This window comes from Microcaecilia unicolor, chromosome 7 (genome assembly GCF_901765095.1).
Source record: "Microcaecilia unicolor chromosome 7, aMicUni1.1, whole genome shotgun sequence".
Lineage (NCBI taxonomy): Eukaryota > Metazoa > Chordata > Amphibia > Gymnophiona > Siphonopidae > Microcaecilia > Microcaecilia unicolor.
In genome coordinates, this window is record NC_044037.1 from 84,157,537 (window position 1) to 84,177,466 (window position 19,930).

The 19,930-nt window shown below is 44.7% G+C and overlaps 1 protein-coding gene across 2 annotated transcripts in view; it reads left to right on the forward strand.

The window, feature by feature from the left end:
• The first annotated feature begins 805 nt into the window (after positions 1-805).
• The window catches only part of LOC115474080 (TNFAIP3-interacting protein 3-like), a 62,184-nt gene continuing 43,059 nt past the window's right edge, over positions 806-19,930 (forward strand). The window contains exons 1-2 of one of the 2 annotated variants that reach the window (XM_030209396.1): positions 1,673-1,687; positions 2,196-2,770. In XM_030209396.1, coding sequence (XP_030065256.1) covers positions 2,643-2,770 — 128 coding nt within the window. In that variant the 5' untranslated portion in view covers positions 1,673-1,687; positions 2,196-2,642. Of the gene's footprint in view, positions 874-1,672; positions 1,688-2,195; positions 2,771-19,930 lie in introns of those variants that run through there. The other variant, XM_030209397.1, reaches the window with a different exon arrangement.

Genomic DNA, 19,930 nt, shown 5'->3' on the forward strand with positions numbered 1-19,930 from the left:
CTTTATTCTTGGTTATTGTACTATTGTTATGCTGTTAACAAAATTATGTGTTTTATTTTAAATTGTACCTACTGTACATTGTCTTGGGTGAATCCCTTCATAAAAGCGGCTAATAAATCCCAATAAATAAATAACCAGTATTCGATTGTTTCATGCTGAATATGGGCCTTTATTTTTTGGTAAGTTAGCACAGTTCTCATTTTCTGGTTCCTAAGTATTGTGCGGTTTACATTTTAGTCCACTGAGATATATAAAAATGAAGGTTACAACAAGCTGTAGATGAGACCTTGTTATTGAACTTAATACACATTTCACTAGCTTTTAAGACCTGAACTCCATTCATTATATCAAAGGTCAAGTTGTATTATTTACAGCTTACATGCTGACCTTTCCTTCTGCTTTCTAAAATAAAGCAAAATGCTGTTATTTCAGCAAGTTGCTAGCAGGTGTCATTCGAAAACAACCTTACAACATGTACCTTGCTGATCTTGAAAGAAAAACCCAGCAAAACCAATTACTGAAGCAACACTTCATCCTCATCTGGTTCTCAGCTACATCAACTGAGTGAAAACAGCAGCCCAGTCACATTCCAGGAGGCTAAATTTCGATCCAGCAAAGGTATTTGTACAGCTTTCATTAGAAACCTCCAGTTCTTCATTTCTATTTCATTATGGTGAGGACAATCTGGAAATTCCCAGGTAGTGCAAGGTCTTAACCACAAGTGCACAGCCTGCTCTGTGACTTCCGCATGCGTCAGTGCGACGAGAGGAATGAGCAAAGGAAGAGAGAGAAAAAGCAGAAGTTGGTGGACTTGAACTGATGGTTTCCATTGACTGTCACGTGAAAGGGGCGTGGATAACCATCCTACTAGAGGTAAAACGGCAGTATCCTTCTTGTAATATCTTAGACAGCTTGCTGGACGAAATGTTATACACAGTAGTGTCTTAAGCAGAGAGAGAGAGAGAGAGAGAGCAGAAGACGGGTTTAGGAGTTTGGTTCATACTGTACGTTGTGTGCAAAACAAACCCCTTTGGAGACAGCTGAAGCTAATTATTAGATTGTAAGCTCTTTGAGCAGGGACTGTCTCTCTTTGTTAAATTGTACAGCGCTGCGTAACCCTAGTAGCGCTCTAGAAATGTTAAGTAGTAGTAATGTGAAACAAAACAAAACAAAACAAAACTGGGGGCTCTAGTTTTTATACTTTGAAGCTGCAAATGATACCAGTAGAAAACAGAGAATGGCCCAGGCATACATTTATAGAGTAAACTCAGACTTCTGAATCGATATTCAGACTTTTTCCCCAGCTCGTTTAAGTACAGGAAAGGAATAGATTTTACACAGGTTATTTCATAGCTAAGCGCGCGTTAAATGCTTTTGTGCATCCTTATTTGCACATATATAATATTAATAAACCATGCAGTTTTCTAATTCATACAGTAAGTGCCAGTTCTATGGATGTCAAAGCACCTCCAATATTAACGAAATTCCTTCACTAGCCCACGGAGTGATACCGTGTGTTGAGTTTAGTATCCAGAATTTTGTTTTTTAACTTGGATCGAGGCACTGGCCTTACAGTTCGTTGTGGACTCTAACTATCACATCCATTACTTAACTGGAAGCTGGTGTTATGGCTGATGTCAGGATCAACAAACTACATCACGTGAAGAACGGAGCAAACTGATAACGGGTATTTGCACGGCTAAACTCAACTCTACATAAGAACATCACAGAAATCCGTTTGTAGGAAGTGGAGAGATATTAGTAACCTGAACAAGAGGACCAGGCGAGCATAAGGACGGAGTAAGAATTACCATATACCACGCAGACTCAGTTGGATTTTACACATCTTTCTCAATAGTGGCTCAAGCTGACTTACATGGATATTTATATGTCATAACCTAATTTTGTCATTGAGGCGATGGAGAGTCAAGTAACTAGCCCAAGATCACAAGGAGCAGCAGTGGGATTTGAACCAGAGACCTTTGGATGTCACGACTGGTCCTCTAACCACTAGGCTACTCCACTCTATAGGGCTGCTTATAATATACAGCAGCTGAAAGGGGCGAGGGTTTTTGTACTTAAAAGTCCTGTTCTTATATTCTGTTTTGGCAAAGGCAGTTCTGGCTGTTCTTCATTATCATGGTTTAGTGATGTTGCTGTTTGAATGTGAGCTCAGGGAGCAGTTCTGTTTCCAGGTGCCCCTCCTTCCCTGTAACGACGGACTTTCTTTTTGGTGAGGAAAGGTCTGAACTCGTGATCACACCCAGCAGGTGACTGACGATGACTCCTGCCCGTCTAGGGTGACAGTTACATATGGGGAAACTTCCTGGTCACTCGAGCAGAGGGGAGAACATTGGAGACAGAGAAAAAAAGACAGGCAAGGAGAGATCGGGCTAGAAACACTGTCTGGGACAAGTACTGAAATCAGACAGAAAGAAAAGAGACTCAGCCGGGACATCCTGTGCCCCACTTCAGATCAGACCTAGAGGAGCAGGATCCCTCCAACCCCCTTTGCATTCAGACCCATATTTTGTTTTCTGCCTGTAAACCCGGCCATTGTGGGAAGTTTCCGTTTCCTCCTACAGTAATTCGGTGTGACTCGGTCCCGGATCTGTTTTTTTGCGGTAGTTGCAGAGCGGAGGATGGATGCTGGACCCTTCCTGCCTTTTCCCAGTAGTATCCAGAAAGCAGAGGAGGTGCCGGAGGTGGGGGAAGAATGTGCTCAGTTCCTGCCCGGACTGCATTCCCAGGACACCTTTCATTTCAATGGGTAGGTTGGAGTCTTGGCAAATCGATCTTGGCTGGGATGGTTTGGGGAAGGGAGTCGCCAGCTGTCAGGCACTGAACTGAACACCATGATCAAGGCCAGGGTTTCCCAGAATGGGGAAAAAGTAGAGGCAGCCAAACACCTTTGTGGTTGGTGGAGTCAAAGCACCAAAACTCTGGCCCTGCCCTCCAGGCTGTGTTATTGATGCCTGATGATGGGCAACACATTGGTAGTGCCTTGACCTCAGTGGCCCACCCCATTCCACTTTCTCTCAGACCCCTGTTGAATCTGGTTTCAGGTAATCCAACCTGAATATTCAGCAGTACATTTTGGCACAGCTTTTGGCTTGTTAGGCGATCCTGGAAGCCACTCCTTGATGACAGTCTCATGTCAGTAATATTTATTATTATTATTACTACTATTATTATTATTATGCCAGTAATCAGCACATAATGGTTAGCACCTGCTTTATAGAATTACCCCCTTAAAGTACAAGCAAATCGGTTATATATTCACATATGTATGAATCAATTCATATACAATTGTTAAGTTCTTGCACACGTGAAAAAAACAGGTCAAATGAACATGAAAAACTGTTCAAAAATCAGGAAAATGTGTTTTAAACCCACACTAAGCCAACAAACCCCAAATTCTAATCTTACTTTTCAAAGAGGAAAGAACTTAAAAGATGATTTGGTATCCAGTGTATACAGGACCTCAACAGAAGATTCTAATGTTTTGAGGAAGCATTGTGTGACTTACCACCCTTATGGGCATTGTAATGTTTGTGGGTCCATTAAATCAGTTTATCACATTGAACCTGAGAGTGGAATAATATTCAGGTTCATGATTATATTAATTGCACCAATCTGCTTGTGATTTAACTCATATCATATTTCAGGACAGAAGGATGTTCCCTGTGAAGCACTGTGAGAAAGCTAATTACTTGTGGAGGGGGTCATTTGGCTTCTGTCAATGAAAGTGATGGCATGTGTAGCATGTCATGGGGGAGGGGCTTGTAGGAACGGAGAACATAGTAAATGACGACAGATAAAGACCTGAACGGTCCATTCAGTCTGCCCAACAAGATAAACTCATTTTACATGGTATGTAACACTTTATGTATATATCCGAGTTTGATTTGTCCCTGCCTTTCTCAGGGCACAGACTGTAGAAGTCCACCCTGCACTGGTTTTATTCTCCAAATACCAGCGTCGCCACCCAATGTCCGCTAAGATTCCATAGATCCGTTCCTACTAAACAGGATTCCTTTGTGTTTATCCGATGCATGTTTGAATTCCATTATCGTTTTCATCACCACATCCCGCAGGAGGGCATTCCACGTATCCACCACCCTCTCCATGAAAAAATACTTCCTGACTTTACTCCTGAGTTTGCCCCCCTGCAACCCCAATTCATGTCCTCTTGTTCTACCACCTTCCCGTCTCCGGAAAAGGTTCGTATGCGGATTAATACCTTTAAAATATTTGAACGTCTGTATCATGTCACCCCTGTTTCTCCTTTCCTCCAAGGTGTACATGTTCAGGTCGGCAAGTCTCTCCTCGTATGGTTTGCAAAACAAATCCCATACCATTTTCGTAGCTTTTCTTTGCACCGCTTCCAGTCTTTTTACATCTTTAGCTAGATACGGCCTCCAAAACTGAACACTACTCCAATGAGGTCAAATTGGTGCCTAGGGATGGAGATTTTTGGGACTTATAACCTAAGAACATTTGTACTAATTCTCTTAAATCACTTAGGGCGTCTTTTCCTAAGGCGCGCTCACGTTTTTAGCATGCGCTAAAATTGTGGGCATGCTGAACATTAAAGACGCCCATAGGAATGCATTGGCATCTCTAACATTTAGCGCATCCACAATTTTAGTGCGCGCTAAAAACGTGAGCGCGCCTTAGGAAAGGACGCCCCTAGGACCTTGTTTACTAAGCCATGTTAAAGGCACGCTAGCATTTTTTATATGCACTAAACACACACCAACTGTGTAGATGCCCATAATATTCCTATGGGCATCTACACGGTTAGCATGTGCTAATTTTTAGCACGCACTAAAAACACTAGTGCACCTTAGTAAACAAGGCCATTCATTTTTTTCTTTAAAACAAATGTGAATTAGGAAGTGGATATAGTGCTTTTGATCTTGGAAGATTTGGGTGACTTCGATTACGATGTTTTGACAAGTATTGTGATTATTTCATGCTTTTTGGGGGGTAGATATCCAGCCAGCAGTGGTGAGTAGTTTTTAAGCCACTGCTGGTGTTATCCCTGGATATTCAATGCCAGGTCATGTCCGGACACTGGCACTGATTTCCAGGCTTATCTCTTGTGCAGTCAAGTGTGATATTTAGCACTTAACCGCCTAAGTGACACCATATAAAGATAGGACTGACTTTTATGTGGTCCGATTTGGCTGTTTAACTTAGGGCCTCTTTTACAAAGGTGTGCTAATGTTTTTAGCTTGCGCTAAACGCTAAGGTGCCTATTATGGGCCAGATTCTATATAGCGTGCCTTAAAAATCCATGCGGAACACATTTTCACCTAAGAGTATTCTATAAGCTGCACCTAGATTTAGGCGTGGTATATAGAACACCTAGTGCCTAAAAGTACACGCTTCCATTTACACCAACAAAAAAGTGTTGTAAATCCTGGTGCATACATTTACGCTAACTGGGCCATATTCTATAACAGCGCATGTAAATTTTGGAATGCCCATAAAATACCCATTTCTCCACCCATAACTTTTGAACTGCACACTTTAGAATTTAGACACAGTGCATTACAAAATACACTTAGGGAGTTATGCGCATAAATTCTAATTATTGCCAATTAGTGCTCATTATTGCTTCTTAAGTGCTGTTAACAACAGTGATTGGCTTGTTAAGATGGGTTATTTTACCACAAGTTGTGCTATTATAGCACAGGGTCTTATTGCATAAAATGAGACCCTGTGCTAAAATGACATGACTTGTGGTAAAATAAACTGACTTAACAGTAGCCTATGTTGATATCTCCTCTCCCCTCAGAATGACACATAGAATACACGTCAGTGTTTTATTAATAACTAGTAAATGAGGCCCGTTTCTGACACAAATGAAACGGGCGCTAGCAAGGTTTTTGTTGGAGTGTGTATGTTTGAGAGTGTGTGTGAGAGTGACTGTGTGTGAGAGAGAGAGAGTGAATATGTTTGTGACAGAGCGAGACTGCTGGGTGCAAGTGTGTCTGCTCTGTCCCCTGCCCCCCTCCAGCCACCAAGCGATTCTCCTCTCTCCCCTGCTCCCCCTGCAGCCACCCAGCGATTATTCTTTTTTCTTGGGCCCCCCCCCCCCCCGTATCCACCCAGGGATGCTATTCTGTCTCCTGCCCCCCTCCTGCCACCAAGCGAGTCCCCTCTGTCCCCTGCTTCCCCTCCAGCCACCCAGTGATTCTCCTCTCTCCCAGCTCCCCCTCCAGCCTTTGCTTGGTCAGCTGTTGCGTGTGACGTGCATATGGTGAGCGATGCGATTCGGTGAGTGTCAGTGCTCCACCCTCGACGTCATCACGTTGTGACGTGAGGGCGGGGCAGACATTCATGGGCAAACAGCGATCTACACAACTACACACTTAGAACTTGGAGACTTCCGGTTCTGGCTTCATTAGAACGTTGGAGATGCGTTTTATATAGAGAGGTATTCATTTGAATTTGTAACACCTGACGTCAAAATACTTCTTTAGAATTTAAGGCGCAATTGTCAGTCTTCTGTTGCAGCTTGCAGGTACAAAGTACATGCTGAAATCCCCTGACCTAACCCTAGGCCCCATGCCTGGGTGATGGTCGGGCAGCTGTTTGCTTATTAGGCACAAACAGCTAAGCACAGGTAAAAGGAAAGGTCCAACTCCAGTTTTGCTTGAAAGGAATGTTACAGCTGGTCCACTCATACTTTGATCTATGTTATATACCAGCAGCAGAATAAATTCAAAATAAGGGACCCAAGAGCTGAGGGGCCACTTCAGAGGATCCTCAAGTAGGCCTCCTTTTTTTCCTGGGGCCACCCTGTACTACAAGGCTGCTTTGGTGGAATTTACACCTGCCTATCCCAGTTATACCCCCTTCCCTAGTTCACAATGATGCAATCATTGACATAATGATATGATGGTATTTTCTATGAAATGCCTTTAGCACAGGTTGAGTTGGGAGAAGTGGCATAGCCAGGGGGGAGGCCTTGGGGGCCTTGGCCTCCTCGCCTTCAGCTCTGGACACCTCTGCTTTTCTGGCTGGCAGGGATGCCAAGCCCCACCATTCGAAGACCTCTCCTGCCTAAGTCATGCCTGCAGCAGTACTTATTCAGGAGGTGTGCTTCGGCCACTAATCCCAGCACTCTCAGGCATGCACAAACTGAGCATGTGCGGGAGAGCTGGCATTAGCAGCAAAGCAAAACTTCTGAATAAGTGCTGGTGCAATCATGACTCAGGCAGGAGAGGTCTTCCGCTGGCAAGGTTTGGCATCTCCACCAGCGAAGGTAAAAAGGTAATATTTTATTGCAGCAGGCAGCAGCGGATGCATGGGGGGGGGGGGGGGGGGAGGAGAAGGATAGAATACTGGAACCCCCCCAGACAACTTTTCAGAACCCCCAAAAGGTGGACTTGTGGTTGCACCCCTGGTTGGGAGATATGCCTGTCTCAACTCTGTGCTAGAATTTCTGCTATAGTGACACTTTTATAGTTATCCTGACTCGCTCATGCTTGACTCGTCAAAATAAGTATTTGAATGCAGTCACCTTTCACTTTCAGAGCCGAGACTTACATCTGAAATTTTGGGCTGAGCTCAACTTGCGTCTCGTTTTTTTTTTCATCTGTTTCCGTAGTGAGAGCAATGTGGGCTGCTGAATACTATTTGAACCTCCAAACCAAGAGAACAACAGACAGGGAAATTCTGTTTCTGTTGACAACATGTTCAGTGCTTGACTACATGCTGCTTTTTACATAAACAGAATTGGGAAAGCCCCATTTAAAAGTAGCGTCATTTGCCTTTTTAAAAGGAAAGGATATGTATTGCGTGGGCTTATAAATAGGAAAAATCACCATCAAATAAATGATGCCTTTGGTTGCCAACTGCCACACCATGCATGAAAGCGAGTGCAGCCCAAGAGCCACCAACTTGTACAATTTTGGTGCCAATAGAGCCCTTCAGTGTAAAGAACTGGTACTCACTCCAGATCCTTGAGGGCTGCCAATAAGTGAGCGTTTTAGGTTGCTTCTAATGGATATGCATGAGAGAGATTTGCATACAATGAGGTAGTACTGTAAATTTTGCAAGACATTTTACCTTCAAAAATCCATTTGCAGCCCTGTGGGTACCTAAGGAGTTAAAAAAAAATTGTCCTCCCTGAGGGCAATAGTGAAATTCCTTTGTGTAAGTAAGGCCCAGTTTGTTTAGTTCATTTATTTATTTAACACATTTATGTTCCACTCATTCAACAAGCCATGTCCTCAGCAGAATACAGACCGTAACAAAGGGTACATCAGATCAAACTACAATCAGTACCAGACCAGAGGCAAGTACACAGGACACAGAACACCACTTAAATGGGCCTTTTGACTATCACCCACCCTCTATGTGGGTAAAAGGGTATATGTTGGTCCTGGGGGCGGAGTTAGGTCAGGAGAAGGAAGTACAGGTGTAGTTTTAATAATCAAAAATACACATGCATTTAGACCTAAACCAAGATTCCCTAACCATTATTATTTATTATTATTATTAGCATTTGTATAGCGCTACCAGACGCACGCAGCGCTGAACATCTGACACAAAGAGACAGTCCCTGCTCAAAAGAGCTTACAATCTAAATAATACAGACAGACAAGACGGTTACGGGTGATGAAAAGTAATGGGTAATGAAGTAATAGGTGATGAAGAGTAATGGGTGAGAAGGAAGGAAGGGACAAGGGGAGGGCAATTGAGTAGTAGCTAGGAACTGAAAAAGGTGGGTTTTCAGCATAGATTTGAAAATAGGTAGAGATGGAGCTAGACGTATAGGTTCAGGAAGTCTATTCCAGGCATAAGGTGCCGCGAGAGAGAAGGAACGAAGCCTGGAGTTAGCAGTGGAGGAGAAGGGGGACGACAAGAGAGATTTGTCCAGTGAGCGGAGTTCACGGGAAGGAATGTAGAGAGAGATAAGAGTGGAGAGGTAATGGGGGGTTGCAGAGTGGATGCATTTAAAGGTCAGTAAGCGAAGTTTAAACTTTATGCGGAAGCGGACAGGGAGCCAGTGAAGTGATTTGAGGAGTGGGCTAGTGTGGGTAAAACGATTCTGACGGAAAATAAGTCGTGCCGCAGAATTTTGGACAGACTGGAGAGGAGAGAGATGGCTGAGCGGAAGACCAGTGAGAAGTAAATTGCAATAGTCCAAGCGAGAGGTGACAAGGGTGTGGATAAGGGTTCTGGTAGCGTATTCAGAAAGGAAGGGGTGGGTACTACTCTGTAGGCAATAATCAGAGCAAATTTACCCTCAGAATATGGCACACTGTAGGCAGTTTGACTGTTTGGGGTAAATTCAAGAAAGAGTGCCAAAAGTTAGACACAAATAATTGAGGGGCCCTTTTACAAAGGCACAGTAGGTTCTATGCGCAAGCCAAAACGAGACTACTGCCAGGCTAATGCGCCCTCTGGCGGTAATTTCAGATTTGGCGCGCACCCATACCACCAGGATAAATTATTTTTTAAATTTCCTACCACGTGCGGGTGGCGTTAAGGGCTCGGGCCATAAATAGGCATGTGCAGGCCCTTTTCCTGTCCCATTAAAAAAAAATGCGCTTTTTCCCAGCAGCAGTAAAAACTGGCCCAGCGCGTGCCGAAAACACGCACCCACACTACCACAGGCCACTTTTTGCTACGGCTTAGTAAAAGGACCCCTGAGTGCTAAGCAAGAATTCTATAATGACAAAGTTGGTATTTGAGCACCAAACTTTAGGCACATGCATTTATGCCATGTCAGAGGGTGGTATAAATGCTGAGGACCTAATACTGTCAGTTGTGCGTATAATTGATAGTATTCTATAAACTTAGTGTGTAAGTGCTTGATATGTCCCTATAATAATATAATAAACTGTGGTGACCTGCCTGTGCCCCTCCCATGTTAACACCCCCTTTGCAGTTATGAGCTATAGAACTTACACACTAGCCAATCGATATTCAGCCCACAGCGGTCAGCATTTAAGAAGGCCGGCAAGGAGCATGCCGAGCAGCCGCCAATAACATGGCGGCTGCCACGCAGCAGCTCCCCGAACCGAGCAGCCCTTCCCTTCCGGCTTCCCTCTGAATGACGTAGGGGAGAACCTCGCCCGTCATTGGCTGGGGGGGCGGGGCTTCGGGGGATGCCCTCTTGCACCGCTTAAAAGTCGCCGACGAGACAAGGGGAGTCTCTTGGTCGGCTCGGGTGCATCCTAGGGGCAGTTTAATGTGTTGTCAATAAAGCTGTGGCCATTTATTCCCAAAATCTCTCACATGCCTGTTTTGTGTGTGCTTGAGGGGAAAAGCGAGGGAGGGGGCGCGAGAGTGTGCAGCCTGCCTATGTTATTTTAAACGCTGACTGTCATTGCCAGAATTAGCCCTGGATATTCAATGTCAGACCATGTCCACCCACCACGATTGAGTAGCTGGGGCTGATTCCCAGAGTGCTAGCCACTGGGGATTATGCGGATCATGTCTGACTATCAGCTAGGACCTGCATAAATGGATGAATGTGCCCCTTTTGGGATGCCTGCTCCCCCTCTCACCCCTGCAAGCCAACCCCCTGCTGGATCCCCCAGCTGGATCTACACTTACTCCTGGAACTGCAATTCCCCCACCATCATTGTAGCAGACTTACTTGCCTGTTGCTGGTGGTCCAGTGGGGTAATGGGCAGGAACAGTGCTCACTCACTTCTGCCCATTGTATGGCTTCTGGGGGTGAGAGGGGCAGTGGCTTCCTTCTTCTGGGTGAGTGGTTGGGGGGGGGGCTATTGATGTGGTTCCGGGTTAGGGGTGGGAGGTGGATCAGGAGGAGTTCTGGATATGCCAGTCGGGGGGGGGGGGGGGGGAGGGTTGCAAGGAAGGGAGTGGAATGGCAGAACATTGGGTCAGGACCTAGATGTTAATCAGGCTCCGACCGATATTCAGATTGGTACTCAGTTGCCTTCACTGAATAAAGTTAGGACAGAAAAGGCTAATCTAACTTTATGTGGTTGCTCAGCCACACTGCCCTGTCTCCGCCCTAACTCCGCCTCTACACCACCCACAAACTAGCCAGTTTCGGCATGGGCAGTCAGAGCGGATATTAAGCAGCACTGTCTCATTAAGTGTTGTTAAGTGTCACTGAATATCCCCAGTTAGCCCCGTACAGACCACTTAAATCGCTATGAATATCGACCCCTAGGTTTAAAAGACAGCGCCTAAGTGCAGTTATGCCCATAACTGCATATTGGTGCCAATTAACACCACAAGGGTCATTGTTGCAGTTAAAACCAATTAGCACCCACTTACACAATTGAGTTAGGCAATATTCTATAACTTGTGTGCACAATTTTGCTTCCTAGTTGTAAAATTGCACACCCAGGTTTATAGAATTAGGGGTTTCTCCCCGGATTCTATATAGTGCGCCTAGAGTTCTATGCCGAAATCCAAGCGGATTCTATAACAACGCGTATAACTTAATTGGCTTAACAAGTCAATCAGCTTTAACAGCACTTAACAAGCAATAATGAGCACTACTTGGCAATAATTCAAATTTACACACACAAATCCCTAAGCATATTCTGTAACGCATTGTGCCTGAATTTTAATGTGCACAGGCAAAAAGGGGCATGGTTATGGGTGGGGAAATGGGCATTTCATGGTTTGCTCCAAAATTTGCATGCACTGTTAAAGAATATTGACCAGTGTGTGTAAATATACGTGCCAGGATTTATGCCACATTTTCATTTGTATAAATGGATGCTCGTAGTTTTAGGTGCTTTGATTTACACCTAGGCACATGCTATATATACTGCACCTAAATCTAGGCACTGGTTATAGAATACGCTTGGGTGGAAATGTTTACCCCGCTGAGTTTTTAGGTGCCATATATAGAATCCCCACCCATAACCTTGTCCACTTTTGCCTGCACACATTAGAATTTAGGTGCAGTGTGTTACAGATTACGCTTTGGGATTTGTGCGTGTAAATTCAAATTTTTGCCAATTAGTGCTCATTATTGCTTTTTAAGTGCTATTCACAATGCTGATTAGCTTGTTAAACCAATTAAGTTAAGTACATTGTTATAGAATCTGCTTGGATTTCAGCGCAGAACTCTAGGCATGCTATATAGAATCCGGGGTTTGTTTCTAAATGTAGGGAGGTAATTTTGTAACAGGTTGTCCAGTGTATGCAGTAAGTGTGCACACAAATTATTCCAGTTCTCATTCTCTTTGAAAATTATTTCACCAAAACTTTGCGAGTTTTGTTTCTACAATCTTTGCAAGTGGTGGTTCACTAGCGTTCAGCGCCTAAATACATTGATACGCCATTCTTTGTATAAACGCAGAGCGAAATATCTGCGCCTCCGTCCAGTATTTGCCACTTGACCCCTGATGTAGGCGCTTACATGCACCAAAACACGGACTGTGTCGGGTCCTTTCTTTATTAGTGTCAATAAAGACTACTGTTGGACCATATCCCCAGTGGTGATTCGTCTTTGGTCAGCCTCTACTTTTGCTTGCTGTGACCAAAACTACACACTCATTTACAACTGCTATTTAGTACCACACAAAAGTACGCGCATAAGTTCAAATCCTACCCCAGCTGCACTCCTAGGAAAGCCTTTTTTTGTCACAGATGGAGGAATGTTTAAAATGGCTTCCTACTTATATTTTTACCTGCCTATATGCCATGTAATTTTAGAACAAGTCATGCCTGCACATAAACCTCTGTTTTTTTGACTGTGAACAGCTTTGAAATGAACTCCAGAAGTGATGGTGAAGTGATGGAGGAAGGGGGTGGACAGAGAGAAATTTCCCTAGAGATCATTGCTTGAAATTGACCTGATAGTGAGAAATGAGTTTAACACATCTGTCTTTCTAGGCTACTCTTTGAAAAGCAGAGGGCGGGCAAAGTTGAAAAGATTGCTTCATGTTATGGTGCTGTTTGTGATGAAGCAATCCTGGAGAAAAAGCAAGCTTTTAGTTTTTGTGCTTTATTGGAAACCACTCAAAGGACTTTGCAGCCACCTCAGGATTCTGTTCCAGCACATCACCAGTTCTTACAGAAAGTGACAACAGCCGAACCAAGAACAGAACTCAAATATATGTGCAGAGATACAAAAGGGTGATGATAGGGGCAAAGAAAATCAGTGACTAGAGACAGAGGCCCCGTTGCTCAAAAGTAAACACGGGTGCTAGAGGCCATTAGTGCCCTACTCGTGCCTGCATTTATCTGCCAGAATGTTCAGAGGGATCTAGCTGGGAAACGAGTGCACCAGGCATTAGTGCAAATAGCAGGCAAATGTAGTGGCAGAGTGGACAAGTAGCCTAGTGGTTAGTGCAGCACACCTTGATCCTTCCGAAGTGGGTTTCATTCCCACTGCAACTCCTTGTGACTCTGGGCAAGTCACTTAACCCTCCAGTGCCCAAGGTACAAATAAGTACCTGAACATACTATGTAAACCACCTTGAATGTAGTAGCAAAAAGCCACAGGAAGGCAGTATATCATGCTTCATTCCCTTTCATGTTAATGAGGTAATTTTGTATTCCTCCCCAATGCTCAGAAAAGAGCACCCAAAACAAGATGTGCCTTACAGCCAGTGGCGTACCAAAGGCGGGGCGGTGGGAGCGGACCGCCCTGGGATCAGCTCGTGAAGGGGTGCTGCCTTGGATGTCTTCCTCCCCCCCCCCCACTGGTGCGGTGCTGCCATCTTTACCCCCGTGCAGTGCTGCATGGGTGTCCTTCCCCCCATCCCCATCCCCCGACTAGTGCGGTATCGCTCTCCCCCTCCGCTCCTACACGTCTTTCAATTTTGAGGCTTCTGGCATCAGCATCAGCAATGTAAGCGCTGCCTTCTGCCTGCCCTAGAAGCATCCTCTGTACAGCTTCCCGCATAGGCGGGACGCTGTCCAGAGAAGGCTTCCGGGGCTGGCCGAAAGCAGCGCTTACATTGCTGATGCTGCTGCCAGAAACCTGAAAGTTGAAAGACGTGCAGGAGCAGAGGGGGAGAGCGATGCCGCACTAGTCCGGGGGGGGGGGGGGGGGAGCGATGTCAGCCAGCCAGCCACACCAAAGGGAAAGGGGGGTGGAGAGAGGAGGATGTGATGCCACATCTAAGGGGAAGCGGGGGTGGATACTGCGATGCCAGACCTAAGGGGATAGGGTGGTGGAGAGAGGAAGGAAAGCAATGGCAAGGGAATGGGAAAAGGGGGGGGGGGTGGAGAAAGGAGTGAGAGTGATGCTAGTCTACATCTAAGGGAAGCAAGAAGGGGAGGGAAGAGAAAGGTGGGATGCATGAGGCAGAGAAGACTGGGAAAAGCTGGATCAGGGGAGGGGGAGAACAAGATACAGTACTGTGAAGCAGAGGAGAGAGATACTGGCCCTGGGTTTGGAGTGCAGGAGAAAGAAGGGTGAAGAACATGGGAAGGGATGGGGACACAGAGCAAATGCTGAACATGGGCGAATAGGGACAGAGACACAGAGGGGGAGGTTATGGATAGGAGAGAGAGGGAGTAAGAGGGAATGACAGTGAACATGGAGAGAAAAAAGTCAAATAGGAGATAAGCAGAAGATGGATATGGATGGGGAACAGAGAATGGAGAGAGAAAGAAGGCGAGAAGGGGAGATGCTGGAATGCTTATAAAAAGGAAAGAGGGAGGCACATGCTGGATAGAAGGGAGAGAAAAGGTAGGCAGTGGATGGAAGGGGCAGAGAAAGCTGGCAGACACCATATGGAAAGGGGGAGAGGGCAGACAGTGGATGGAATGGGCAGAGAAAGCAGACAGACACTGGATGAAAGGGAGAGAGAAAGAGAGCAGATGCTGGATGGAAGGGAGAGAGTGAAGAGTAGACGAGGAAAGCAGAAACCAGAGACGTCAAAGGTAGAAAAAAGATTTATTTATTTGCTTTAGAATAAAGTAGTATTGTGGCTGTGGTGATAAATAGAAAATGAAAATAAGGTGATCTTTTTGTTGGACTAATTTTAATACATTTTTGACTAACTTTCCGAGACCAAAACCTCCATCCTTAGGTCAGGACAGGATTGTAACAGCAGTATACTGTACTGACCTGAGGAAAGAGGGTTTGGCCTCTGAAAGCTAATTGAAAAATGTATTAGTCCAATAAAATGGTATTATTTTCTATTTTTTGTTGTATGTCTATTTGTTAATTTGTAAAGTGGTGATTGGTATTTGTCAGTTTTTCAAATTTATGTCTGCTATCTTTATATTTTGCACAGTACTAGGGGATATGCATCACTGTTTCTATGGTGTTGCATTGTATGCAGGATATGGCCTCTTGGAGGTTAAGTTTAATTTTAGTTTGTGGTTACTTATTCTGTACTTGGTGAGGATGTATCGGTGTTCTGTATTTGTGAAAAAAGACATGGTTTTCTGTTGGTAGGATCATTTTTACTAATGTCTTGGTTAGTTTTACAATGGGTGTATTGATGTTCTAGTGCTCACTGCAGTGTTTAAGATGCTGCCTTTCCTAGGTACACCCTTGTTGTGTGACTCGTGGATTATTACTAAAAATAATATTTTCATATAGAGGAGGGGGTGTTAAAAAATGATCGGCCCTGGGTGTCAAATATGCTAGGTACGGCACTGCTTAGAGCTGTAAAAAATAACGCTAGGAGCAGACGGTAAGGTGTAGAAAGAGAGGATTTCTCCTGATCCTCTTGCTTCTCTCGTGATTCTTTCTGCAAAATCTGCCAGTTTCGATTGCACTTGGAAGCAGAAGGAAGCCAGTGCAAGCCTTTAAGCGTGCTTGTGAAAAACAGCAAAGCCCACACATTGGCATCTCTTGCCTGTGTCTAAATTTCAAGTGTCCATGCTAACAAAAAAAACAAATTTAAACATGCCCAGTGAAAGCACGCATTGGCGTCTGTTTCCTGCATCTAAATATAAGCGTCCAAGCTGAAAAAAATTAAAAATGCTTATATTTAGGCCGCAGAAAACAGGTGCCACTGTGTGCTTCATGTTCAGATTTTATGCACAATCTTCCCACCGAACTCAACGCTATAAGCATAACTATATGTGCATTTCATTAGCGTTGAGCATTAGGGCATTGTTTTTTTTGCGCTGTTCCAGTGATATTTTTATGCCACTATTTGGAACAGCACTGGAGTTTTGAGGATCGAGACCTGAGTGGGATCTGCAGAGGCACAGTAGGCTTGGGACAACATAATAAAAGGTGAACCAAGAGGTATGCACACATATCTCCTAATTTTATAAAGTTGCACTCCCAAATTTGAAATTTGTGCACAGTTTATAGAATAGCATCAGTTGTGAACATAACTTGATTTAATAATTAAATGCTAACTGGACTTAACCAATTATTTGCTCTAATTGGTGTTAATTGGCACTAATTGGCAGTTACTCAAATTCCAGAGCTTGCAACTGCAAAGGGGGGGGGGGGGGGTGCGGACCTGAGTGGAGCATGGACAGGTCACGGGCGTGTCAGGCAGTTACGCACATGGGTTATAGAATGCTGACATTTACGGGGCCGATATGCAGACCGCAGGAGGCAGCCTGGCTAACTTCCACGATCATCGGTGAGACTGAATATTTAATGCCAGACTGTTTCTGGTGACCAGCTCCGGTTTATTTCTGGCTGGTTTAAACGTAACCTGCCAGCACTTGCTGGTTAAGTTTAAACCAGTCAAAGGTAGGCCTACTATTTCAGTAGCCTGATTTGGCTGCCAAACTTATGTAGCGATACTCTGAATATTAGTGGATAGCCGGATATTGTGCGATATAACTGATTAGCCGCTAAGCGCTGATCAGGAATATTCAGTGCGAGTTAATCGGCTATCTCCTGCTAAATATTTGTGAATAGCTGGTTAAGTGCTATTTAACTTGCCAGGAGTCGTTCCTAGCTGGTTAAATAGCACTGATTATTGGAGGGAACACATCTAACTGCCTACAGTTAGGTGTGAGCATTTACACCAGCCATCTGACTGGCAAAAAGTTAGGCATTATTATTAATTTAGATTTTGCTCACACCTTTTTCAGTAGTAGCTCAAGGTGAGTTACATTCAGGTACTCTGGATATTTCTCTGTCCCAGGAGGGCTCACAATCTAAGTCTGTACCTGAGGCAATGGAGGGTTAAGTGACTTACCCAAGATCACAAGGAGCAGCAGCGGGATTTGAACCAGCCACCTCTGGATTGTAAGACCAGTGCTCTAACCACTAGGCCACTCCTCCATGTAAATACAAAGTTATACTAGTATTCTTTAATGGCAGTTGTGTGCGCAAGTGCCGTTATAGAATCCACACTGTGCACATCATCCCAGCACCTAACTTTATTATTTATTTATTTTAAAAACTTGCGTACTACTTACAACTAAGTGGGTTTCATACATTCATAATAAAACAAGATATACAAAACAAACGTATGCACAATGTTAAATAAACAGCAATAACCTTATATCATCACACTACAGCAAAATTACATGCAGTCAGGAAAACAGTCACAAACAATTGCGTCTTCAGAAGTTTTATAAACTGTGTAAAGCTACCACAGTGATGAAGCTGGAACAAAGGCTGAAGCTCGTGTATCCGCATGCCGTAATCACACCACTACATCAGTAGAAAGTCGTGTAGCAGTCTCTGACTGCAGTACATGTCTCGTTGATAAATAGTCAAGGCTTGCTTCAAATAAAATGGAGCCTCAGCAAATAATGTCTGATGTATAATTGTCAGTACCTTGACCTTTAGGTTACTTTGAGGGGCAAAATCGAAAGGGACGCCCAAGTTTTGCTGAGGACATCCTCGCAAAATGTCCAGGTGGGGAAACCCGTATTATCGAAACAAGATGGACGTCCACTTTCGTTTCGATAATATGATCAGGGACACCCAAATCTTGAAATTTAGGTCGTCCTTAGAGATGGTCGTCCCTAGACTTGGTCATTTCTGATTTTCGGTGATAATGGAAACCAAGGATGCCCATCTCAGAAACGACCAAATGCAAGCCCTTTGGTCGAGGGAGGAGCCAGCACTCGTAGTGCACTGGTCCCCCTGACATGCCAGGACACCAACCGGGCACCCTAGGGGGCACTGCAGTGGACTTCATAAATTGCTCCCAGGTACATAGCTCCCTTACCTTGTGTGCTGAGCCCCCCCCCCCACAAAACCCACTACCCACAACTGTACACCACTACCATAGCCCTTACGGGTGAAGTGGGGCACCTAGATGTGGGTACAGTGCGTTTGTGGTGGGTTTTGGAGGGCTCACATTTACCACCACAAGTGTAACAGGTCAGGGGGGGGATGGGCCTGACCACCACAAGTGTAACAGGTCAGGGGGGGGATGGGCCTGGATCTGCCTGCCTGAAGTGCACTGCACCCACTAAAACTGCTCCAGGGACCTGCATACTGCTGTGATGGACATGAGTATGACATTTGAGGCTGGCATAGAGGGTGGCACAAAATATTTTAAAAGATATTTTTTGACGGTGTGGGGGTTAGTGACCACTGGGGGAGTAAGGGGAGGTCATCCTCGATTCTCTCTGGTGGTCATCTGGTCAGTTCGGGCACCTTTTTGTGCCTTGGTCGTAAGAAAAACAGGACCAGGTAAAGTCGACCAAGTGCTCGTCAGGGACGCCCTTTTTTTTCCATTATGGGTCGAGGACGTCCATGTGTTAGGCATGCCCAAGTCCCGCCTTTGCTACGCCTCTGACACGCCCCCGTGAACTTTGGTCGTCCCTGCGATAGAAACCAGTTGGGGACGCCCAAAATCGGCTTTTGATTATACCGATTTGGGCGACCCTATGAGAAGGACGCCCATCTTCCGATTTGTGTTGAAAGATGGGCGACCTTCTCTTTCGAAAATGAGCCTGTTTGTGAGAATTACCCCCATATTGTTAAGTCTGCTGAGGCTATGAGACTATGAGCAAAAATCATTTATATGTTTCTAGGAATCTACTCTCTTTTTAATCCTCTCTCCCTATCATCTAACCCATCCATCTCAATGATGGTCCTTACACTGCAGACTATACCTAGCTCTAACTGATCTGGGGTACAAGGGCTGCATCTTGGAGTTGAACCCATGTGTCCCCATCGCAGTGTGTACCACTACCAGTGAGTCACTAGACAGACCCCAATAAATCCTTGTCTAAAAGCAATGATCTGTTACTCTGTTCAACAAAGAAGCAAAGGATGGGAACATTCAGGTCTTAAAATCAGAGGCTAAGAGGCAATCTCACATTGAATTCTCCTGTGTGATGACAGATACTTTCTGCCCCAAAAAGACACATTGAAATGACTAAGTTTAATAGAAGTGCTAGATATAAGTACATAAGTACATAAGTAGTGCCATACTGGGAAAGACCAAAGGTCCATCTAGCCCAGCATCCTGTCACCGACAGTGGCCAATCCAGGTCAAGGGCACCTGGCACGCTCCCCAAACGTAAAAACATTCCAGACAAGTTATACCTAAAAATGAGGAATTTTTCCAGTCCATTTAATAGCGGTCTATGGACTTGTCCTTTAGGAATCTATCTAACCCCTTTTTAAACTCCGTCAAGCTAACCGCCCGTACCACGTTCTCCGGCAATGAATTCCAGAGTCTAATTACACGTTGGGTGAAGAAAAATTTTCTCCGATTCGTTTTAAATTTACCACACTGTAGCTTCAACTCATGCCCTCTAGTCCTAGTATTTTTGGATAGCGTGAACAGTCGCTTCACATCCACCCGATCCATTCCACTCATTATTTTATACACTTCTATCATATCTCCCCTCAGCCGTCTCTTCTCCAAGCTGAAAAGCCCTAGCCTTCTCAGCCTCTCTTCATAGGAAAGTCGTCCCATCCCCACTATCATTTTTGTCGCCCTTCGCTGTACCTTTTCCAATTCTACTATATCTTTTTTGAGATACGGAGACCAGTACTGAACACAATACTCCAGGTGCGGTCGCACCATGGAGCGATACAACGGCATTATAACATCCGCAC